General features: G+C 40.7%; 1 protein-coding gene across 1 annotated transcript in view; it reads right to left on the reverse strand.

Moving 5' to 3' along the window:
• Window positions 1-25,639, reverse strand: part of LOC132775662 (1-phosphatidylinositol 4,5-bisphosphate phosphodiesterase zeta-1) — a 60,241-nt gene that overhangs the window by 15,225 nt on the left and 19,377 nt on the right. Inside the window, exons 4-7 of the mRNA XM_060776410.2 lie at window positions 21,264-21,491; window positions 18,662-18,818; window positions 16,144-16,260; window positions 2,641-2,813 (exon numbers count right to left, since the gene is read on the reverse strand). Coding sequence (XP_060632393.2) covers window positions 2,641-2,813; window positions 16,144-16,260; window positions 18,662-18,818; window positions 21,264-21,491 — 675 coding nt within the window. The remainder of the gene's footprint in view (window positions 1-2,640; window positions 2,814-16,143; window positions 16,261-18,661; window positions 18,819-21,263; window positions 21,492-25,639) is intronic.

A 25,639-nucleotide genomic window follows, 5' to 3' on the forward strand; every position in this document is an offset into this window, starting at 1 on the left:
CAATGTCTGTGATGACTAAATAGTATTTGCTGGAAGCTAGTCTCAGCATCTGTGGTACTCAAAGTATTTATTTCTAACAGCAAGCAGAGAAAAGTGCAAGGATATATTGCAGATAATAAATCAAGCCGGTGTGATTTATTTTAGTTCTCACTGGCAATTTTCTAGTACCGCTGCTATACGTGAGCATTGTAGCTTGAACTAAAAGGTCTAACTCTCCAAGGTTTCGCATACAAATAATATTTATAGGTTATAAATGAAAAATAAGCTAGTTGATCTTGGCATCAAGAAAACAATAAATGATGAGAGAAACCATCCTGTCCTCTGGAAACTATGATACAAGATTCAGACCTCATTACTAAATTGAATACATACTCTTAGCTGCCTACTCCTCCACAGGTTCAAGCAGTATTCTTTGGAAAGTACCAAGCCAGAGACAGTTATAGTTAATGATGTGGTAAACTGAAAATGAATGGACTACATGAACATCTTATCCTCTCTTCCATGGAGATTTCAATGCTATTCTAGCATCACAACTAAGGATGGATCCACACTTAGGATCTGATCCCCGATTACCTGCTTTGAACTGGATTATATTTGGAGCCCCCAGTGGCGCAGTGGGTTAAACCCCTGTGCCGGCAGGACTGAAGACCGATAGGTCGCAGGTTCGAATCCGGGGAGAGGCGGATGAGCTCCCTCTATCAGCTCCAGCTCCTCATGTGGGGACATGAAAGAAGCCTCCCACAAGGATGATATAAACATCAAATCATCCGGGCGTCCCCTGGGCAACGTCCTTGCAGACGGCCAATTCTCTCACACCAGAAGTGACTTGCAGTTTCTCAAGTCGCTCCTGACACGACAAAAAAAACCTAGATTATGTGAATCTACACTGCCAGGCCCTTCCATACAGCCCTATATCCCAGAATATCAAGGCAGAAAAATCCCACACTACTTTCCAAAGAATATTGCTTGAACCTGTGGAGGAAAAGACAGCTAAGAGTGTGTGCTCAATTTAGTAATGAGGTCTGAATCTTGTATCATATTTTCCAAAGGACAGGATGGTTTCTCTCATCTGCTTTGATAGTGCTTTGATATCTGCTTTGAGGAGGAGCTGAGGAGCCTTCTAATCAAGGTGAAAGAAGAAAGTGCAAAAGCTGGGTTGCAGTTAAACATCAAAAAAACCAAGATCCTGGCAACAGGACTGATTGATAACTGGGAAATAGAGGGAGAACACGTGGAGGCCGTGACAGACTTTGTATTTCTAGGTGCAAAGATGACTGCAGACGCAGACTGCAGCCAGGAAATCAGGAGACGTTTACTTCTTGGGAGGAGAGGAATGACCCATCTTGATACAATAGTGAAGAATAGAGACATCACACTGGCAACGAAGATCCACATAGTTAAAGCAATGGTATTCCTCGTAGTAACCTACGGATGCGAGAGCTGGATCTTAGGGAAGCCTGAGCGAAGGAAGATAGATGCTTTTGAACTGTGGTGCTGGAGGAAAGTTCTGAGAGTGCCTTGGACTGCGAGAAGATCCAACCAGTCCATACTTCAGGAAATAAAGCCCAACTGCTCATTGGAGGGAAGGATATTAGAGACAAAGATGAAGTATTCTGGCCACATAATGAGAAGACAAGAAAGCTTAGAGAAGACAATTATGCTGTGGAAAATGGAAGGAAAAAGGAAGAGGGGCCGACCAAGGGCAAGATGGATGGATGGTATCCTTGAAGGACTGACCTTGAAGGAGCTGGGGGTGGTGACGGCCGACAGGGAGCTCTGGCGTGGGCTGGTCCATGAGGTCATGAAGAGTTGGAAGCAACTGAACAAATGAACAACAACAACAACTGCTTTGAACTGGGATATCTGAGTCCGCACTGCCATATATTCCAGTTCAAAGCAGATAATGTGGGGATAATGTGGAAGGGGCCCAAATAATCTAGGTCGGATAATCTGATAATCTTGGATCGGATTCTGGGATAAGGGCAGTCTAGATTCAGCCTCAGAAAACCAATGAATTTCACATCTCATAAAGATTTGGAACATTTCATAGGCTTTTCCTTAACCCCTCCTTATTATCCAACATTTTCGCTTATCCAACGTCCTGTCGGACCGTTTATGTTGAATAAGTGAGACTCTACCATACAATCAAAGCAAATGCTGCAAGATGCTTAGCAAAAGTAAACATTTCTTTAACTTACTCCTAAAATTTAATAAGATAGGCACATCGTTTCACAATCAACTGATTAGTTGACTCAGGTCCTTCTCAAACATAATTCGAGTGCTGTTTTTCTTAATGTAATGTTAATATACTCATCAAGATTATGGCCAAGCATATGAAACAGTCTTTGATATTTCACAATTGAACTTATAAAGATGAATTGGATCTTGTTTAGAACTCAGAAAGTTGCTAATTATGCATTTATACACATATTTCTTTCAGAAGTTGGTGATTTTGCATAAATAATAATATAGGAACTCTTCTGGTTAAATTATACCAGTAAGTTATTAAGCACAAGTGAATTGAAATGTTTTGCAAGCACAGGGGATGTAGACATTAAGAAAACATCTATGTAAATATTTGTAAAAATTAAATGTTTTCATAAATGAGCCAAAAAAGCATTTTCAACAAATCGAACTGACCTTTATTGTAAGAACAACTGGTACACGATTTGTAGCAAGAGCATAGGGTGAAAACTCTGTGTCCATCATTCTGAGATACTCTGGCTTTAGAATATATCCAGAACCACCATTGTCTAAAAATTTCCCAGTTTGAAGATCCATTTGTAGTCCAGGTGTTTGGAAATTTAATGCCACTGTATTTAAAAAAAAGCAGTATATGTAATTAAAGGACAATGTGAGATTACAATGTACAGTAGAGTCTCGCTTATCCAATGTAAACAGGCTGGCATAACGCTGGATAAGCAAAAATGTTGGATAAAAAAGGAGGAAATAAGAAAAATCCATTAAAGGTCAAATTACATTATGATTTTATAAATTAAGTGCCAAAACATCATGTTTTACAACAAAGTGACAGAAAAAGTAGTTCAATACACGGTAATGTTACGTAGTAATTACTATATTTGCGAATTTTGCACCAAAACATCGTAATGTATTGAAACAGCTGTGGATCTGGGCAGGAGGCAGACATGTTGGATAATGCAGAACATTGGATGAGCGAAGGTTGGATAAGCGAGACTCTACTGTACATTATCCAACCTTTAAGTTGCTTTTGTATATTCAGAGTCAAACATCAGATTTTGATAATGGTCATATACATTCAGGTAGCTTGTAAGTCATTTACTTAGTAGAATTTCCAGTATTTAATGAAATTATTATTATTATTATTATTATTATTATTATTATATTACCCCACCACCATCTCCCCAATGGGGACTCGGGGCAGCTAACATGAGGCCGAGCCCAAAAATAATAATACGAGATAAGATACAAAACAACAGAAAATTAAACACAATAAAATACATAATGTAACAAAAGAAAATAGACAATACAGAATGACAAAATAAAATCAATCACATAGGGCGGGCCCAATTAGGGATAAACCAACCAATGCTGCAGTGGAGCAAAATTAGTATGGCATCATAATGATTTGACTTAAAGCAACTTTTTCTTCTTCTTCCTTCAAGGTTAAAGTTGGTTTGGAAGATTGCAAGACAAACATATTATGGCTTGTGATAAATAGGGTTTAGTAAAATAATTTATAATTTTTAAAACCTAAAAAAAAAATATTTAACTAGAGGCAACAGTGAGGTAAAGTGGGGATATGGCTAGATCTCCTCATTCAAAGTCCAATTCAGGTCCTTTCCACTGCCCTTTATCTCAGGATTGGATCCCAAATTATCTGATTTAATGTATTGTCAAAGGCTTTAATGGCCAGAATCATTGGATCGTTGTGAGTTTTCCAGGCTGTATGGCCATGTTCCAGAAACATTCTCTCTTGACCTTTCGCCTGAATCTATGGCAGGCATCCTCAGAGGTTGTGAGGTCTGCTGGAAACTTGGAAAATGGGGTTTATATATCTCTGGGATGTCCACGGTGGGAGAAAGTGAAACTGCTAGGCCATTCAATGCTAATCAAAGTGACCAATTGAAATATTCACACCTACTTCAAACAGACAAGAGCAGTTTTTCTCATCCTGGGCATTCCATAGATATATAAACCCCATTTTTCTAGTTTCCAACGGACCTCACAACCTCTGAGGATGCCTGCCATAGATGCAGGTGAAGCATCAGGAGAGAATGCCACTTTACCATGGCCATACAGCCCAGAAAACTCACAATAACCTATCTCATTTAAACTGGATTATATTAGTTCCCACTGCCAAATATTCTGAGATAAAAAGATAATTTGGGATCAGATCCTGGGATCTAGGGGTGGTGTGCAAGGGGTCTCAGGGCTCTTTCACACAACCAAATAATTCAGAATATCAAGGGAGATAACCCACAATATCTGCTTTCAACTGGATTATCTTTGTCCACACTGCCATATAATCCAGTTCAATGTGGATTTAATACAGCTCTGTGGAAGGGGGCTCAGTGAGCAAGATCTGGGCCTGATTCAATCTGTGTTGATTCAAATCAAGGCCATTTCCAACCAGACTCCAAAACGGAAATTCAGATCTGGGATGCTGAATCACACGTCCTTCCTCACTAATTTGCCCTGAGAACAAAAAGAACCCTGTGTTTTCTCATTTTTCAGACATCTCCATAACATTTGGGGATATGGTAAGCCCTACAGAGAGACTATGTCAAGCAAGTAACTCGAGCAATATTTGTGCTAGTCATCTGTAAATGTAGCAATTAAACAAAACCCCAGTTCTTAAAAGCTGCTGTTGACTGATCATCTTGGCAGTTCATTTCATGCTATATTTGTTCTGGTGCTGTCCCCCAGAGCATCCATCAGCTAAAGTTTAACTAGGATATATGCTAATGATAATGAAATGGCAGTGTATTTGAAGAGTGGCTTCTTTCATCAGTTGCTTTCTGAAATAATAAAAAAGGCAGCACATTAAATTGAGTGGTGCAGCACTAAAAAAACACACCCAGAGCATGAAGAAACAACACTTTATTGCAGCAACGGATGAAATCCCTAATGACCCCCTGGTCCTTCTCAAGGCATATGATGATTTGTGCTTCCACTGGAAACTTCTCTCTCCGCCCTATATATAATTGATTATATAACTTCAGTGACCTCACATAATCCTGCCAATAAAGAAGATTAACTGGAGAGTGCTGGTAGGATTGTCAGCCTAGATTCCACAAGGAAGCTGTAGTGAACAAAGTCTATCTCCCATGTTTCCCATTCTGCATTGCATGTCTTTGGAACTTCCTTATCTGGTTGTGCTGGAGGTATTCTGTTGTTCCCTCCACTTATTTGGGGAATTTCCCACTTATCTCTGGATCTCCCCAAGGCAATTTGTGTGTCTGTTCTGCTTGGAAATGGAAGTGAGCCATTGCATTCTAATCCACAGTTCACACAAACCAGTCTGAGTCAGCTTAATACACTTATTTGGGATTAGGACCAATATGTTGCCCAGTCTCAAAGATAAAGGTTAAGTTGTTAACTGTTTTTACACTGTTGCATTGAATTTTTGCTGTTCTTATTGGTTGTGAACCGCTGTGAGTCGCCTTCGGGCTGAGAACAGCGGTATATAAGTAAAGTAAATAAAGTAAATAAATAAATAAATAAAACTGTATAATATGGAAAGCAAACTACTTTCGGCTCCCTTCAACTCCTCTTCTTGTCTGTGGCCTTATCATCACCTTTGTGTAAAAAGGCTGTTTTTTCTATTCATAGGGTTTTTAATTTTTAGACTTATTCTCTATTTGAGAGATGGAAACAGGTCACAAATTTCTTAATGTCAGTTACATCTGCAAGGTCCTATGCTCCCAAAATAGGAATGATAAAAAGGAGTAAAGTGTTTCTTTTTGTTTTTCACAGACCACACACTGACTTCATAAAATGGAATTATCATCAGATCACTCTCCCCAGTAAGTTATTCACCATAGCTATTGGTCATGATGACAATATAGCTGGCAACATAAATAATTTTGGCAGGGACAGTCCCAATTCATTGTTTGTTATTGCACATTTTCAGTTGCTTTTATGGACCTTATCACACACACACACACGCCTTTTCAGCAAGTGCTCCAATGTGCCAATGCTTCTCCCACCACATGGTAGAAATGTCACCTAACCAGAGCAGAAGTATGCTGGCTCCATTGGAGTCAGCACAACACGGGACCCTTCCCATGTTGACAAGGAAGCATCCTAAAATGCTTCCACATCAGTGGGAGTGGAGCCTCAGCTAGAAGTTGAGGGATGTGTGATGGGTTGTGTGCCCTCAACTGGCCTCCTAGGCCTCTTAAATTGTTAAGTGTGGTGAGATCCTAAAAGGTCCCAGTTTTTCTCTCCTTCCAATTTCCGCCTTTATTCTCAGTTTACTTCAATTGGTACAAACTAATTTCAAAGTCCAAGGAGTTTACATTTGGTTGACTCAGCAAGGAAGAGAAGAGATGGGGGGGGGGAGCCTTACCCTTCCCAACAGACTCAAGCCAAATAAAACTGCTTCCTCTTCTCCTAACTTGTGTGTTCTTCCTCATCAATAACTTTTGGCATCGTAACCTGATTCTTATATTGCTTGGACACATGTGTCCCAGTTTTCATCTGCAAAATCTTGGAGAGTATGCCATGAACAGGCTTTTCAGGCTACAGATTTGCCCCGTCACTGAATTCATGCAATGGGACACACATCAGGAAAGACTTACATTATGGCCAACTTTGTAGCCGACACAGATCAGTGTCATTGTTAACAACTCATTGTAAGCCTTTCTCCTATTGTGAACAGACTAGTAGCGGTACAGCAAAGACTGCATAATCTCAGCTGCTTCTGCTACCTGCCCACTCTGGAGAAAAGATTGTTAAGATAGCCGGTTCTTTTACCATGTAGGCTAGTAGTTACTCAAGTGCCCCCAGGACATAGTACACACGGTATGAAAGTATCTATTCATAACTCATTTTGATTGCTTTGGTTTCTGAAGTATTATATGGAATTCCTAATGGATTAAAGTTTTGAATTAAATACCAAGCACTGATAACAGTCATCAATCCCTTAGTGAATCTAAAATGTTAAAGGAAAAGACAGATATACTACTGCAGTTTATGCATGAATGAAATAACTGATATTAAAATGTGACTTAAAATGTATGCAAGGCATTGTGTAAGTTGGGTGGAAAGAACCATTCTTTGCGATTATACACAGGAAAATCTGAGTTTGGAAGTGGATTAAAAGGAGTGCCTACACAATGGCTTCAGGAACGGGCTTGAGCTTGAATGGTGGCTACAGTATCCACTGTTTGCAGATTGGAACTGAACCCGGGATTTTTTTTTCTTATCTACTCCACTGATTAACATATCCATATCCATCCCAGATTAATGCTACACCATGTCAAGGCACAGGAAATGAGAAGTAAGGGGTGAAAAGCTAGAGTCCCATGAGAATTATGTGGTTTCCTCTCTCAAGGAGGCTTGTTTGCTTTCTGGCCAGCTGTGTTTCAGTATGGTTGTTTAAAGTGTGTCATTGCTATGGTTGTCCTGACAAGCGCTCTGCATTTTTCAGTCTCGGATTTGAGTCCTGTATAGGATATACTTTGATCAGCTGCAGCAGATTTTTTGTTTAGTCAGGATTTTCCTGTTAGGTTTTTTTAAGATGTGTGCTGCAGCATGCAGCAGCCTCAAACTGCATTATAGTTCCTGTGTAGAACCACCCTCTGTTTACTCAACTCCTGGAACGATTCCATCAGTGGAAAAATCCTGCAAATCTTTTGAGAAGACAGGTGGACAAATGTCAACATGCTAGAAGAAGCAAAAACCACTAGCACTGAAGTGATGCTCCTATGCCATCAACTCTACTGGACTGGCCATGTTGTCCAAATGCTTGATCACCGACTCCCAAAGAAGTAACTATATTCCCAGCTTAAGAATGGGAAATGGAATGCTGGTGGGCAGGAAAAGAGATTTAAAGATGGACTTGAAAGTCAACCTTAAAAACTGTGGCAGGGACACAGAGAACTGGGAAGCCCCTGCCCTTAAACGCTCTAACTGGAGGTCAGATGTGACTAGCAGTGCTGCAGAATTCGAAGAAGCACGAATGGATTGCCAAAGGGAGAAACATGCCAAGAGGAAGGCACGTCAAGCCAACTCTGACTGTAACCACCTTCCACCTGGAAACTGATGTCCTTATTGTGGAAGAACATGCAGATCATAGGGCTCCACAGCCACATATGGGCCCACCACCAAGACATTACACTTGGAAGACCATGATCCTCAGACTACAAGGGATGACCTAAGTAAGTAAGTAAGTAGACAAGTACTTCAAATTTAGTAATAAAGTACTGGTCTTTATTTTGAACACGAAACTATCAGAATTTCCTCTTGTCAAAGGCTCAGAAGACCTTCTGTTGTTCTGCTGCCATAGTTCTGGAAATAAAGCAGCACGCTACCTGGAAGAGCATATTGTAATTCATGAGAAAAGACAGCCTTGTAATCATTCCTCAAAATAAAATCTTTCCACATCTAGAACTCTGGTATTTCTTGCTTTCAAAATTCACCAGTCAGCCCAGAAAAGCAGGTAGAAAATAAGGCAATATGTTTTGCCAAAGAGAAATGTAGGCCTGTTATCCTCACCAATAATTCAGAAGAGCTTATATTCTCTCTTCATATAAGATAAATGGAGGTTTACTGGCTGAATCTGCAGTCCAGTCTAACATTTTATGTAAAGGAAAAACATGTGATGTTTATTATTGGGACGGAGGGGGAACCTTCCCTTGTTTTCATCATTTGAGTTCTGAATTCTAAACCAACTGTCTCTACTTACTGATATTCAACTGAAATGCCAGGACTCACAGGTAGGTTACTACAATTATCTTTCTTTGCCTAGCTTTTCAAAGAGAAATACAAAGAAAGTACAATTAGACAGGTTTTCCTGTATCTTTAATTGTATTGCAGAACGAGGAATGTCATCAGGTAAAACCAGCTGCAATCATTGACATTAAATCTTCTGTAAAAAGGGTTTGGACAAGAACAAGATGAGATAAAAACCATTGGTATAAAATGAATTTTATCGGCAATCAATAAATGCAACAGTATTTCACAGTAAAGAAAGGAAAACCTCATTTTTTAAACTAAGGAGGATGCTTATTCCACACAATGACTTCAAGCTTATTATGTCTCCTAACATGTGCATACTTCCCAACCTTGGGGCAAAGTCGAAGATGGTACGATGGAAAGAATTATGTTTAGAAGCAGCTACAGCAGCTAGACCAAGAAGTGGGGAGAAATGTACTGATTTCCCACAAGAAAATGTTTTATCTTCTTTTTATCTTTGTTTACACCAGTAGTTCCCAACCTGTGGTCTGTGGACCACCAGTGGTCCACAAGAACTAAAATATGGTCAGGGCCTCACCGTTACTACACCGTTGGAACAAGAGCAACTGGTCTCATGAAACCTTCTTATAGTGCCAAGGCTGATTATCTGTGGGCGAGCAGATGGCAGCTACTGGATGGTATACGTTCTCTATCAGAAACTAGAGCTGAAGTGGTCTATCCAGTGCAATTTTCTGAATCAGCACCCGAAATAATCAAACCGAATCTAAATTTGACCAAAAACTGATTCGTCACCCTTTTGGTACTTATGTTGGAGAGTGGTCTCTGGTCAAAAAGAGGTTGGGAACCACTGGTTTACTCCATACTGGGATGAACAGGTCAACCAAGCCTAGCTACGTGATGGCTATTAAATGTGCAAAATAACCTCTTCTTTTTTCTCTCTCCTCCTTTTCTAGGCTTTGCAGGAGGCTCCGCAAGAGTTGTGCAGGCACTCATGATAATCTCCTCTAATGACAACTCTCACATCCACTACAACCAGAAAAACCACTCCACTGCAAAAAGCATTCTTAAAATTATTATAAATCATTCATTGCCCATTACCCAATTACCATTCCCTAAAAACACATTCTTACAAGGATACGTTACAGGAGAGGAAGGCTGCTGGGTAGGAAGGATTCCATTGAACAATTATATATAAAAGAAGTCTAAACTGGAGTTTTACTGAAATGGGCACATCATTTGATATTCACACTTCTGCCTAACAGAACAGCCTGAAAGAGCCTAGGGAAATGCTTTTAATATAATCTACGATGCATTGTGTTTTTGACAGCACAATGCCTTTAGTCGGTTTCATTATTCTCTGTTGTTAAAATAGGCCTTTAATACATTAATTACAGATATACGATAGTAAAATCTTTAAAACTGTCAGGAATGCTCAGGGGATGGTTTCATACCTGAAATTGTTTTGTTTCATCTTACCTAAACTGAATTTGAAGATCGCCGTGTCCTCTAAAATCAGTGCCCATTATCTTGTGGCTTTATTTTCAAAATTAATAATGAAATAGTGATGAATTATTCTGGGTTTCTTGGCAATTTGCTAAAGATTTAAAAAGCATTATCTCCTCTTGCTCAGGGATGGAAGGTTCCCATCTATAGTTTCATTACATAGCTGCCTGTAAACATGACTGGGGACACAGGAGGCCAGGGTAACTGGGCAAAATGCTGGCATTTAATTAAGTTCTAATTCTATTGGTCACGGTGGTCCACGCTTTGGTTACATCCCGTTTCGATTACTCCAACGCTCTCTACGTGGGGTTGCCTATGAAGACTGCCCGGAAGCTCCAACTAGTCCAACGTGCGGCAGCCAGAATGCTAACACGAGCAGGGTACAGGAAGCATACTACTCCTCTGTTGCGCCAGCTCCACTGGCTGCCAATTAGCTTCTGAGCACAATTTAAAGTGCTGGTGTTAACCTATAAAGCCCTAAACGACACCGGCCCAGTATTCTCCCCTATGAACCATCTAGGTTGTTAAGATCATCTGGAGGGGCCCTGCTCTTGGTTCCACCGGCCTCTCAGGCGCGTCTGGTGGGGACGAGGGACAGGGCCTTCTCGGTGGTGGCCCCTCGACTCTGGAACTCCCACTGGAGATCAGAACTGCCTCCTCCATTCTGTCGTTCAGAAAACGGGTGAAAACCTGGCTATGGGGTTTGGCTTTCGACGAGTGAATCAATATTTCTGTGATCGGATAGATGACGATGAATGATGGACAACGAATTCACTATGACGACTGACCATTGTTATTATGTGATTGCATTTTGCTATTATAACGTTTTAATTGAATTATGTTATATGATGTTTTTAATGATTGTTTTGTGATTTTATTGTTGGAAACCGGCCCGAGTCCCCTGATAGAGGGGAGAAGACCAGTATACAAAATTGCTAAATAAAATAAATAATAAATAATTGTGTTGTGGGCCTAGATCTAGTAGGAAAGCATATTTAAAGCTTCCTTCTTATAACCTCCTTTCCTAAGATTGGTTTTGTAAGCTCTGTATCGAATCTTTGAATACTTAAATAGATATATAGTTAAGAATAAACTAAAAGTCCATGTAGACCCAGAATAGATCTCTACAGTCACTTATGGACCCATTACCAAGACTCTACTCTTGGAAGACAACATTACTTGGCCATGATTGATCACCGATGATGATGATTTGGAAATAAATGTGCCTTCGACCTTCATGTTGGAGGGGAACCTCCTATTATGACTGCTTTGTTTACAATCAAGTAGCATGTACCATTCAATGTCTCCATATATGTGCTAATTTTAAAATTTTAATCTTTTACATCTGGCCCGGCCATAGGTTTTTAAATTTTGTTATTGCCTATATGTGAGTTATATTAATTGTATTGTTTTATTTGCTTACTGCTTTGTTGTTTTACTGATGTGTTGTTGGGCTTGGCCTCATGTAAGCTGCCCCAAGTCCCCTTGGGGAGATGGTGGCAGGGTATAAATAAAGTTGTTGTTATTATTATTATTATTATTGCAAAATGGTGGGTTGTAGTTAGACTGAATAATATTTCGGGCTTGTCTACTCTAACCAGGAAACCTGAACTCATCTTAAATCTACTGCTGGCTCCCTCTACTCCTGGTGAGTATCCTGGATTTCCTGACTTTAACTTTACTTTGTCCCACATTAGGAAAAGTTGGGGGGATATTTAGGAATTTTACAGGAAATTGGAGTATCCCAGTGCTTTGCAGGAGTCTGGATTGGGTCCATTTCAACCCAATCCCTTTACCAGACACCATCACTCTTTCCTTGCATTGATTGGCACAGTGGAAGGGGATGGCTCATGCTCATGTTGCCACTGCCACTCCCTACTCTCTATGGATCTACCTCCTCTTTCTTGCTAATCTTGCAGGTGCCTGGCTCAGCAAATGCAAACAAATTGGCCAGGTACTCACAGAGCTCCACTGGCCAACAGGGAGAAGTGGTGGCAATATAGATGACATGTGATGGTCACAGTCCCAACCCAACTGCACTGTCTGGATATTGGTCCTAGATGCAGCTCAGAATGAGACTGCTCCAGGGCAGATATACACCAGAGTAACCTGCCCCATGTAGATGTAGCCTTAGGGTAAAACACTAAAGGTAAAGGTAAAGGTAAAGGTTTCCCCTTGGCATTGAGTCTAGTGGTGCTCATCTCCATTTCTAAGATGAAGAGCCGGCATTGTCCATAGACACCTCCAAGGCCAAGTGGCCAGCAGGACTGCATGGAAGGCCATTATCTTCCCGCAGAAGTGGTATCTACTGATCTACTCAAATTTGCATGTTTTCGAACTGCTAGGTTGGCAGAAGCTGGACCTAACAGCGGGAGCTTACCCTGCTCCTCGGATTCGAACTGCCAACTTTTGGTCAGCAAGTTCAGCAGCTCAGCAGTTTAACCCACTGTGGCATCATTGGGCCCCTAAGAACACTACTTTGAATAAAACTCACTTGCGGATACCTGAAATCTCCACAAGTGAACGCTCAGTATGATTATGTCTGAGTACTACCTGAAATATCAAACTTAATATAACATTTCCATAAATTATTTTAGTAAAATGTTTTGATATCTATGATGGTACAAAATTTATTATTGTCTAATCATCATCATCTTTATTTATATTCCATCCTATCTCTCCAAAGGGACTCAGGGCAGCTTCCAACAAAAAATGGCAAACATTCAATGCTATAGCACATTATCACATAATACATTAAACAAAGACAACATAAATAATCCCGCTTAATCTCAAAAGTAAAAAAAAGCCTTAGTTGAGAAAAAAAGAGCCCAGACAACAAGTAACAGCATGAATGTCATTAGTTTCCCATTCTTTAATTATCCCCTGCCTGGGAAAATAGCAGCAGCAGCATCTTGTAAACAATAAAACACCAGTTTAATCCATTTACATGCATGGTTTTTGAAAATTTTGCCTTGGAAAGGGGAGATGAACTTTTGCTTTCCCAGGCTCAAAGCTCCTGGGGATCCTCAAATTTTGGGATTGTTTTTTTTTTTCACTGGGAGTAAATATTCCCCTAAGAAACCATGAGGCATGACTTGGTCATGAAAAACAGTAAAATTGATTCACGGCCCTCTGTATAAAAGGAAATCCAGTATGGTGGGGGCTTGAAAACTATTGTACTGGTGACATGGCACTTCCCCTGAAATGTTCTGCTGCAAAGCAAACCAAAAAGAATTTCACTACGCCTATTTCAAGCTACCCTTTGAGGCAGTATGCCTTTAATCTCCGGGCAAAGTAGGACATGAGTGGGAGACTTGTGTTCTCCCAAGGGTTGCAGGTTCTTTATACAACTACAGCAAAGTTGCTCAAGGGATTGTGTTGAATATTATTCCACTGTGGGAACAGTTGGGTAACTCTTTCCTCGTGCACTATTTCGCAATTAAACCCACCTATCTCTTATAATGCATCTATTTGCTGATTGAGATAATATATGAATATCATATTCGTACCTGTAAGTTTTACCCCATGAGACGAGAAACAATGAAAAAGAAAGAATTGTGATTGGAAAAGGGATTAAAAGATCCAGTTTCTCCTCCTTCAGCATGGCTGCTTTCAAAAAAAAAATCTGAGGCATTGATTCACAGATATTCTAAAAGTAGTTGTAGTTTGAACTCACAGTGAAAATGGAGAAGTAAAATAATAATAACATAATAATAATAATAATAATAATAATAATAATAATACATTTTATGTCTTAACTTCCTCTTTTCAAGGCTCAATGAGCAGTAGGTAAAGGTTTCCCCTGACATTAAGTATAGTCATATCCGACTCTGAGGAGTGGTGCTCATCTCCACTTCTAAGCAAAAAAGCCGGCTTTGTCCATAGAAACCTCCAAGGTCATGTGACCAGCATGACTGCATGGAGTGCCATTACCTTCCTGCCAAGGCAGTACCAATTGATCTACTCACATTTGCATGTTTTTGAACTACTAGGTTAGCAAAAGCTGGGCCAAACAGCGAGAGCTCACCCCGCTCCCAGGATTCAAACCGCCAACCTTTCGGTCAGCAAGTTTAGCAGCTCAGTGGTTTAACCCATTGTGCCATAACATAATTAAAATACATAGATAAAAACATAAATCCATTAGAACACATAAACTAAAAGACAAAAGATTAAAACATATTGTCCTTAGGTAGTCACTGTGTCTGAGGTTGTAAGGCAACTTCAAGAATGTGTACTCTCAACCACCTATGTGGAAAATTTCTCTAAATGCAATTAAACCTTTTTGTTAAGATGAGGTTATTGGATGAGTCGCTACTGTTCCTATGAATAGACTGAAATTAGGTAGCAAGCACAGGGCTACTGAATGGGCTATTTCAGAGGTGAATTAGGTCACAGCTTTGGATTCATAGAATCAGAGTTGGAAGAGACCTTGTGGGCCATCCAGTAAAACTCCCTGCCAAGAAGCAGGAAAATCACATTCAAAGTACCCCCTGACAAATGGCCATCCAACCTCTGCTTAAAAGCCTCCAAAGAAGGAGTCTCCACCATACGCTGGGGCAGAGAGTTCCACTGCTGAACAGCTCTCACAGTTAGGAAGTTCTTCCTCTTGTTCAGATGGAATCTCCTTTCCTGTAGTTTGAAGCCATTGTTCTGCATCCTAGTCTCCAGGGCAGCAGAAAACAAGCTTGCTCCCTCTGCTCTATGACTTCCCCTCAGATATTTATGCATGGCCCTCATCATGTCTCCTCTCAGCCTGCGCTTCTGCAGGCTAAACATGCCCAGCTCTTTAAGCCGCTCCTAAATTCATTCTCACAATGCTTGTGCTGCTAATCCTTATGTGCCATCAGTTTACAGTGAAATAAGTCATTTAAACTGAAGTGATTCACCATACAGAGAAGTCTAGCAAAAACAACACCTCCTCGTATCTTGACCAGAAGGAACTGATAAGGCTTTTAATGTCATGGCATTTTCACCAAGTTATTATCTACAACCCTATTTAGAATTGCTCTGTGTGTTCGCTTCTTTTGAATCACATCATCTGCAGTGCTAGCCAAAGGCTATGTCAAACAGTTTAAATATATACAAAGCATACAAGATACAAAACATACAAATATCACCCAATGATTCTAGGAAGAGTAACAAGCTTATATAAAGACTACCAACAATCCAAAACTATAGTTCAATTTCTAAGCTACCAAGAAGAAAACCAAATTAATTCTTGGAGTCTCCAAGAACAATTTTAACTCTCTCTTCCTAATCTATTTTGCAGCCAAAGCAAAAAGGGCTGCTATATGTGTTGCATAACCACTGATACTGATAAAAAGAAATTGTGAAAGTTCTACAAGAGCGTTCTCGCTTCCATACATTTTCCAAGGTTTCTAAAATATCTCTCTTGGGTCGCTATACAAGGGACATTTAGCATGTAGCAGACAATGTCTTCCACCCAACATTGGCCAGAAATTGTGTTGTTGGTTTCTTAAAATAAATAAATAAATAAACAGCATCTTAAGATATGTCTAGAAATGCATCTGGCATTGCTTTTAATCACAGTTTGGCCCTTTTCTTTGTATTCTGAGTTGATCATAATTGTGCAAGAACCATGAACTGAAAACACTTTCTTCAGCAAATTGTTTGCACAGTTGAAAACACATTTAACAAAACACAAAACAACATGCGATATATTGGGTGGTGGAGAGGGAGGGATGTTATAAGTAACTACCATCATAAATCACTTACCCAACTGGCATCCGACATTCCAGAACTCCTGAGGATTATAATTGGAGGAGGTGGTTCGTGTTCCCTTGGGGTATATTCTTGTAAGAAATCGGGATGTATGTTGAATAAATTCATCGGCTACAAAAAGACATTTTCAAAACATGTTACTGATTTCTGTTGTTACAGGCCTTGAAGTGATCATATCAAATGGGGGTGAGGGGGGAATTGGCAAAATTTCATCAGAAACTTGCCACTGTGTTCCTCTAAGGCCATGAGGGTATGATGCGCCCAAGGTCACACAGTGTACCTGTCTGAACATATCTCCTTCTACGTTCCACCTAGGAATTTAAGATCTTCTGGAGAGGCCCTGCTCTCGGCCCTGCCCGTCACAAACGCTGCTGGTGGGGATGAGGGACAGGGCCTTCTCGGTAGTAGCCCCCCGCCTGTGGAATTCACTCCCCGGGGGACTTAGGTCATCTTCATCCCTCCTCTCCTTTAGAAGGAAATTAAAAATGTGAATGTGGGACCAGGCCTTTGGGTAATCTTGCAGACTTGACGAGGACAATGATGACAATAGCTATTGAAACAGATTATGGACAAGCTGAATGGAGTCTCTAATTACAGAATGCAGCAAGACAACGGCCACCAGACTGGCTCTCTTGTCTATTAGATTTCATTGTATTAATTCAATGTTTTTAACTATTTATAAATACTGTTTTTGTTGTGAAATTTATTGTGTTTAATTGTAGGCATCGAATATGTGCTGGCTGAAAGCCGCCCTGAGGTCGTGTCCCCCTCCCCCACCCCGGGGGGGGGGGGGGGTGAGAAGGGTGGGGTAGAAATATCTGAAATAAATAAATAAAAATTTTAATGGCTGAGTAGGGATTTGAATTCTGTTACTGAAATCTGTTATTGATACAAACATGAAAATAATGTATCTGATTGAAGACAAGTGTCTGGGTGCATGCACTATGGATGTTTTAAATCAGTGGTTCCCATCCTTTTTCTGACCAGGGACCACTTGAGCAGGGACCGCTCTCCATTAGTATCAAAATGGCTATGAATCAGTTTTTGGTCAACTTTAGATTCGGTTTGGTTATTTCGGGTGCTGATTCAGAAAATTGCATTGGATCGACCACATCAGCTCTAGTTTCTGATACACAACAGATGCCATCCAGTAGTCACCATCTGCTCGCCCACAGAAAACCATATTTAATAATTTAGAGCCAATGTGGTCTATCCAATGCATTTTTTTGAATCAGTACCCCAAATAACCCCAGGAACGGGCCTAAAAATGAAGACATCAAAGCGCCCCCACTTCCAGATGCCACATGGAATGGCTCTGCTCAGGGGAAGGGAAGAGTAGAAGGAGCACTATTCAGGAAGCTTGTTGTTGTGCCTTTCGTGGGTAGTCAGCCTCTCCTATCCCAATATTCCCATTTCCTTGGCACTATAAGAGGATTTCATGAGACTAGTCACTCTTGCTGCAACGGTGTAATAACGGTGAGGCCACGGACCATATTTTAGTTCTTAGGACCACTGGTGGTCTATGGACCACAGGTTGGGAACCACTGTTTTAAATAATCTGATCATCTACTATCAGTAGTAGGTAAGGTCTCAGAAAGCTGACTCACAACAGCCTGACAGTAACAAAATCAAAGAAACATATAGTGCATCTTTTCTATCTGTGGGCTTCTGATTTAACCAAGTAGGGATTCAAATATGCAACATAATGTCCAACACAAGTAGAGTAGTATATACTGTATTTTTGATTCTGGAGAAGTCAGAGGGAAATGCAAGGTTGGAGAGAGATATGAATGGACAGAGACTAAGGATCTGTGTTAACTGTAGGCACTTGGTGCAAATATGTGATTCCCACCATTTCACTCACAGATCCTTCCATCTTTCCCCAACCTCATGACTCTCACTGTAGAAATAGTATATATGGATCAAAAGTTGACCACGGGATTATTACTTTAATCAGCACTCCATATCATCTTCTCTGGTTTGGTGATTCTTACAATCAAAGCTATCCCTGATTAAACTGCATTTTATATAGTTTGCTCCTGAACTCATTTTGAAAACCTTGAAATACAATATCAATTAGAAATATACAAAAGGCATTTTATCTCAGATTGGCAATGGGTAGACAATGCCAAAAACAAATTAGTTGGATGCAAAGTTGTTGTGGGGAGCAGAAAGGGAAAGTCAATTTCATACTCTGAACTAATTTCAGCTATATTTAAACTTGGCTCAAGAATAGAGCAAAGTTAGTTGCTTTTGTTTTAAAGCGAACTTCCTTTTATTTACTTTCAATGTATCCTATACTACTCAGTATATGAAAAATGCACTCATTAGCAACCCATTAACACAAACCTTTAGCCACAGAACTCGTGGTAAGTGCTGAATCAGCAACTGAAACATTTACCACCTGCCACACTCATAACAATCTGCCTCATAAAGTTTACTGGCAGTTCTGATGACTTAAGCAAGGGAAAATAGCTTAAGTCCATTACCTGACTGAATTCCAAAGAATTACCTTGCAGTTTTTCCAGTTTTCGGGCTTTTGCCTCTCCGATTGAATTATTTTCATAAAAAAGTTGCTTTTCTCTGGAGTCTTCAAAGCTTACAAACTTTCGAGATTTAGCATAAATCACAAGGTCGGACAGTGCCAGAGCCATCTTTATTTTCTTCATCTAGAAAAAATATGAAAGACCACTGAAAAGATTATGAATTATCTTACAAATCAGTAACAGGAGCATTGTCTAGCTAAGACTCTCATGGGGAAAGACCTGGAAACCACGACCTAGGAAGAGTGGCTTAGGGCTCTGGATATGATAGCCATGTATAAGTATGTGAGAGGAAGTCATAGGGAAGAGGGAGCAAGCATGTTTTCTGCTGCCCTGGAGACTAGGACATGGAACAATGGCTTCAAACTACAAGAAAGGAGATTCCATCTGAACATTTGGAAGAACTTCCTGACTGTGAGAGCTGTTCAGCAGTGGAACTCTCTGTCCTGGAGTGTGTTAGAGGCTCCTTCTTTGGAAGCTTTTAGAGGCTGGATGGCCATCTGTCAGGGGTGCTTTGAATGCAATTTTCCTGCTTCTTGACAGGGGGTTGGACTGGATGGCCCATGTTTAGCCTGCCGAAGTGAAGCTGAAGAGGTGACATGAGAGCCCTGTTTAAATATTTGCAAGTATGTCATATTGTTTTCTAGGTCTCTAGAGACTAAGACCAAGAGCAAGTGATTCATGCTACAGAAAGAGATTTCACCTTAACATTAGGAGAAACTGCCCGATGCCGTGAGCTGTTTAACAATGGAATATGCTGCATTGGAATGTGGTGGAATCTCTTTATGTGAAGTTTTTGAAACTTAGGCTGGATGGCCATATGTTAGGAGTGTTTTGACTGTGTATGACTGCATGAATCAGAGAAACTATTCCAATGCAAGTTTCTATTATTCTTCTGATGGAGAGTGACAACTGCTATTTATTTTACTTCTAAGTAGAGCACATGGAAAAGCTGATGTAATATCTTACTCAAATAATAGTTTCAAGTTCTCATGACCATGAATGAAAAGGAAATCCTGAATAATTCACCAACTGTTGTCAACTATTCAAAGCTTGGCACATGTACTTTTTGAGTCCTGTGAAACCTGTTCCAATTTCAGTGTAAACTCTGTGAAACCCCAGTGGACAGCTGTGCAGACTGTATTAGGAGCAGAACTAAGACAACTGAAAAAATCTTGCACAGAGAACAAAGAAGCAAATAGAGCCGCTAGAACGAATAATAAGCAGACTTTGAATCAACAACTGTTTCTAATCATGTTTCATCTTTACTTTGATTCAAATACCCCAGAAGAATAGGCATGGCTCACTCCCGTTTAATTCTCAAAAGTGTTGTGGCTCAAGAGAGAAGGATCTTGGCTTGAGACCTTGATTTTTCCTTAGTTCCCCATCAGAGAAGACCACCAAGAGCTATGGAGAGAATGAGGACCTAGTTCCTGGACACCCAGTTCAGCTACAAAGCAATCCTGAAGCAGGCCCCCATTGAGGAAGAGCCCTGGGAGATATTAAAGCCATCATTCTCTGGCCACAGAGAGGTAGATCTAGTAATTTAAGGTCTAGCTAAGAACAGCCAGTAACCTAGGAAAATTGCTATCCATTACATAACCCAGAAAAATTGCCATCCAGAATAGCCTAGGGATTCACAGGAAGAGTGGCACTCTCAAACCAGGACTGTGGGCACTGGGACTATGGCGCAGCTGGTTGGGAGTCAGCTGCATTAAGATCACTACTGACCAAAAGGTCATAAGTTCGAATCCAGCCCAGATCAGAGCTTCTGATCATTGTGTGTAGCTTGCTGTCAACCTTTGCAGCCCGAAAGACAGTTGCATCTGTCAAGTAGGAAATTTAGGTACTGCTTATGCAAGGAGGCTACTTTAACTAATTTACAACACCATAAAATCTCCAGCAAGCAAGCAAAGAATGAGGAAGTACTCCATCAGTGTCTCAAATGGACGGTTAAGCAACAGCTCCCCTGGTGGCCAGAATACCCTCATGGAAGCTTGAAAGTTAAATAGCCTCTGTGTGTCTGTCTATATATGTTGTGTGTCTATGGCATTGAATGTTTGCCATGTATATGTACATTGTAATCCGCCCTGAGTCCCCTGCATGGTGAGGAGGGCAGAATATAAATACTGTAAAAAAATAAAAATTATTCTCCACATCATGAGGAGACAGGAAAACTTAGAGGAGACAATTATGCTGGAGAAAGTGGAAGGAAAAAGGAAGAGGGTCCAACCAAGGGCAAGATGGATGGATGGGATCCTTGAAGTGACTGGATTGACCTTGAAGGAGCTGGGGGTGGTGACGGTCGACAGGGAGCTCTGGTCCATGAGGTCATGAAGAGTTGGAAACGACTGAACGAATGAACAGCAAAAATAAATAAATAAATAAATGAAATGTGTAAGTTCATTAGATTCCAGAACATATTCCTATCAGGGAGGTTGGTTTTCATAGCAGAGATATGTGACCCACCTTCCCTTCTTCTGCCAGGCATCCTCACAAAGAGGGAAGGACGCAAAAGGACTGCAGCCAAAAAAGAAAGAAAGACCCCACAGAATGACAGATCAAACTCACTTGTTGCTTTTTTCGAGGTGAGCCTGGACCTTTCCAACGTGATTGTCTTTTCTTAAGCAGGGGCTGCTTGGGGTGGACAGGGACATCATCTTCCTCCTCCCCTTCGTCACTTGATTCCTCCTCTTCAAATTCTCCTGTCTGGCCATGGCTGTCAGTGCCCCTCCTTGCAAGTGTTTCTTCAAGTGTTCCAAGTTTCTTATTTTTTATCACTATTTTGAATTTCAGCGCCTTGGGAAATAAATGTGATAGTGTTAAGTATCATAAATCACATAAACTATATGTTGAAAGATTGCTTCAAGAACAGCGAAACCTAAACACTAAACAGGACAGGGACATCCAGTCTCCAGTAGAATTATTCTACACCAGGGCTGCTCTGCCTGACAGAACAAAGTTCTTTACGACATTACTTGTTCATCCTGTATCAAGAGACTAATAATGTTGTCCAGCTAGAAGTCTCCTATATTGGTGAACTATGTTCCTTAGTTACATGATAATCCCTTGAATTAATAGGTTTGGCTCTATTTCAGCGGTATAGAATCTCAGAATAGAATCAGAGGGAGAATCTACACTGACTTGTAATCCCAGGGCTGATCTGCCATAGCGTACATTGGATCAGAGTTGATCCAGGGACCCTTTGGATTAAGTAGTCAGTGAAGATGTGCCCATAGAAGTTGGAAGAGACCACAAGGGTCATCCACGTCCGACCGACCCCCTGCCCATGAATCAAAGCAATGCATCTATATGTGGTGTTTATATACAATTGATGCATCATTCAAACTCTGGCAATTACTAAAATCCTGGCAAATCTCTTGAGGAATGTCTGGACAGGGACAAATGTCAGGGACAACACCAGCATTGAAGCGATGAGTCCTCCAGCATCACATCTGCTGGACCGCACCATGTTGTCCGGATGCCCGACCACCATCTCCCAAAGCAGTTGCTCTACTCTGAACTCAAGAACTGAAAATGAAATGTTGGAGGACAGAAAAAGAGATTTAAAGATGGGCTCAGAGCCAAACTTAAAAACTCTGGCATAGACGCTGAGAACTGGGAAACCCTGGCCCTTGAGCGATCGAGCTGGAGGTCAGCTGTGACCAGCAGTGCTGTAGAATTTGAAGAGGCATGAATGGAGGGCGAAAGAGAGAAACGTGCCAAGAAGAAGGCACATCAACCGGGACTACCTTCCACCTGGAAACCAATGCCCTCACTGTGGGAGAACATGGAGATCAAGAATAGGGCTACACAGCCACCTATGAACCCACCGCCAGTACACTGATCTTGGAAGACAATCCTACTCAGACAATGAGGGATTGCCTAAGTAAGTAAGCAAGTACAAAAGTCAGCTGCATAATAGAGAAAGAGACCACAACCAATATAGCACATGATTTATCATTATTTATTGTATTGATATGAAAGATTATTGTAATCATTCAATGCCTATAAATTGTCTAGCCTTCTAGAATTAAAATTGCAATACAGTACAGAGATCTAAAAACACAATGGCAAACACTTATTTACTTATTTGTTTATTTATTTATTTGCAACATTTCTACCCTGCCTTTCTCCATCCCAGAGGGAACTCAAGGCGGCTTACACTTAGGCAACTATTCAATGCCTTCTAAAACAATGTACAGTTAAAATAAACACTTAAATAGAATTATAAAATATATTAAAACATTTAGCCTTCACTCTTAACCATGTTATCCAAAGTCATAGTCTGGACCATTCCATTGAATATAATTCCAATTTTAGATATTGCATAGGATCTTCAAAGGCTTGATCAAAAAGCCATGCTTTTACTTTCCTATGGAAAGTCAGGAAGGAGGAGGCTAATCTAATATCCCTAAGGACGGAATTCCACAGCTGAGGGGCCACTACTGCGAAGGCCCTGTTTCTCCTCCCTGCCAGTCGAACTTGAAAAGGAGGCAGGACCAAGAGCAGGGTCTCAACTCCAATATGGTTCATAGGGAGAGATCCGTTTGGACAGATAAGCTGAGTAATCACAATGATACAATAAAGAGCCAACTTCAAAAAATACAGTAAAAATGGAGTTAAAACCAGCTAAGAATAAGTCAATAATTAAAAATATGACAATATCCTAAAATATGCTAAATACTGTGTTTCAATTTAAATGACTTTTGCATGAGACAAATTTCCTTGGAAAAGTGAAGCCATCACCAAGAAAGTCCTTTCTCCATCAGCCACCCTGCAGGCTTCAAGAATGGTAGGACATTCAGAATGGCATCTTCACAAGTGCCCTTAGTAAACCCAGAGTACACCCACACTGCTCTTTCACAACAGCTTAATCCATCTTTAACTGTCATGGCTCCATCTTTCAGAAATCTTGGGATATGTTATTTGTTGAGCTGCTTGCAATTTTCTCCTAGATGACTCACGTTTACACCTTGTGGAATTGTAGCACAAGAGGGACTTCTAAGAACCCAGTGGTATCAACTGTCATTTAAATCAACAGGACCAGCATTCTGCACAGTTTAAACGTGCAAGTCTGGCAGTTTTATTTATATGGGTTAAAAGAGCTATTTCTTTCAGCTACTGTGTGCCATTAAAATCTACACGGGAGTACAATGTAAGAATTTTTATGAATAGAATTTAATCATACAGATGCTCAGCATACTGCTTTTAACTGCAAAAAGGAGTACAAATGAATGAATAGAGAATTATAGATATAAAACTAAGCTCCTGGGAAATAATGCCATCTTATATGTACTGCTCAAGTTCAGGTGGAAAGAGATATGTGTAACTCTAAATGCACTGTATTACTCAAGACATTCGTGTAAATTGATTTGCTATGTATGAGGACTTGGGAAGGAGGGAATTCCAGTCATTGTAGATTAAAGTTATCTGCCCCCTCCTGCTCTCCCTTTTTCTCTTTGGTTAGAGGAGCAGAACTGGTGCTTTTCTCTTTGTTTCTTATTTCATACCTCATCCAAAACCAAATTTCATCAAAAATTTGACAATTTTTTTTGGTCAAAGATGTACACTGATATGATCAATTTGAATTAGAGTTATCTGTATGCCTCGACTCGAACGAACCTCTGGCACATAACCTCTAATGAAAAAAAAATGCCTCAAACAGGCTTTCTCAGGGTAAAACCTTTATCAGCCAAGCCTACAGTTACTGTGGGCAGCAACACAATTCCCAGCAGTTCCAAATAATTATTCTTCAGACAACTTTAGAAGGAGATTTTACATTGCTATGGTAATGGACAAAATGTGGCTCACGTACGACTTGATTAACTACTGCAATGCACAAAACAATTTACACTGGAGCAGTAATACTCTGCACTTGCCTCAGAAGTGGCCGTATATTCCGTGCCTGATCTGCAGCAGTGAGGGGGAACCCGCACAGTCCAGCCGGCCTGAAACTGGTTTGCCCTCCTGGATTGTCATATAATCTTCCCCATCACCACTGCCATTGCTATATGGTTCCTGATCTCCAGGAAAGCTCCTGGTCATTACAGGCACCCTGTGCTGAGATCAACAAACGTGTATGCATAACCAGAGAGGAGGAGGGGACCCATTCTTTCCCCTGCACTTGTAAGCATTGGGAAAATGGTAGGTTACATACCTGTGACCATCTTTCTTCGAGTGGTGCTCTGCGAATTCACACTTGTGGAGAGACTGTGCCTGCGCGGGCTCCAACGGAAACTTCTACATTTTTAAAACTTTCAAGTTTTGGCGGTAACCCCGCCCAGCCCCGGCAGGGGATAAAAGGGCGCCCCGCGCACACCGATCCAATTCCTACGCCGCCACAGTAGCGAGAAATTGGAGGTTTGCATAGAGGGGAGGCTGGGCGGGTTAATGTGAATTCGCAGAGCACCACTCGAAGAAAGATGGTCACAGGTATGTAACCTACCATTTTTCTTCGTGGTCTCTGCGAATGCACACTTGTGGAGACTAGCAAGCTCAGGTCCCAGAGGCAGGAAGAATGCAAACCGACTAGTCAAGCCAAGGGCCAAACAATTTTATTAAGTGCAAACAGTTACCAAACAAGAGATTGTAATCACTTCCGAAGAAGGGCACAGTGCATAAAACTTATGGGAGTACGTGATCCTCCCGGTCACATGAGGGTGACCAATTAACAGTGAAAAACACTCAATAAATGAGGGCATTCTTGAACAATAAAAACATTTTCCATGACCCTTGAAATAAACCACATGGTGATTGCTGAAGACACTCATTGCAATGAGGGCACATTAAGTAGTTACACAAAACAGTTTGTCAACAAGTGCAAAACACATTAGCAAGGCAAAAGGTGTCGATATCGACACAAACACTACCCGTGGTGAGCCTCATTAGGCTATAGTGCAAGGCTGCCTGTGCCTTAGGCAATAAGGCATCAAATGTAAAGGTGC

This window comes from Anolis sagrei, chromosome 5, assembly GCF_037176765.1.
Source record: "Anolis sagrei isolate rAnoSag1 chromosome 5, rAnoSag1.mat, whole genome shotgun sequence".
Taxonomy (NCBI): Eukaryota; Metazoa; Chordata; class Lepidosauria; order Squamata; family Dactyloidae; genus Anolis; species Anolis sagrei.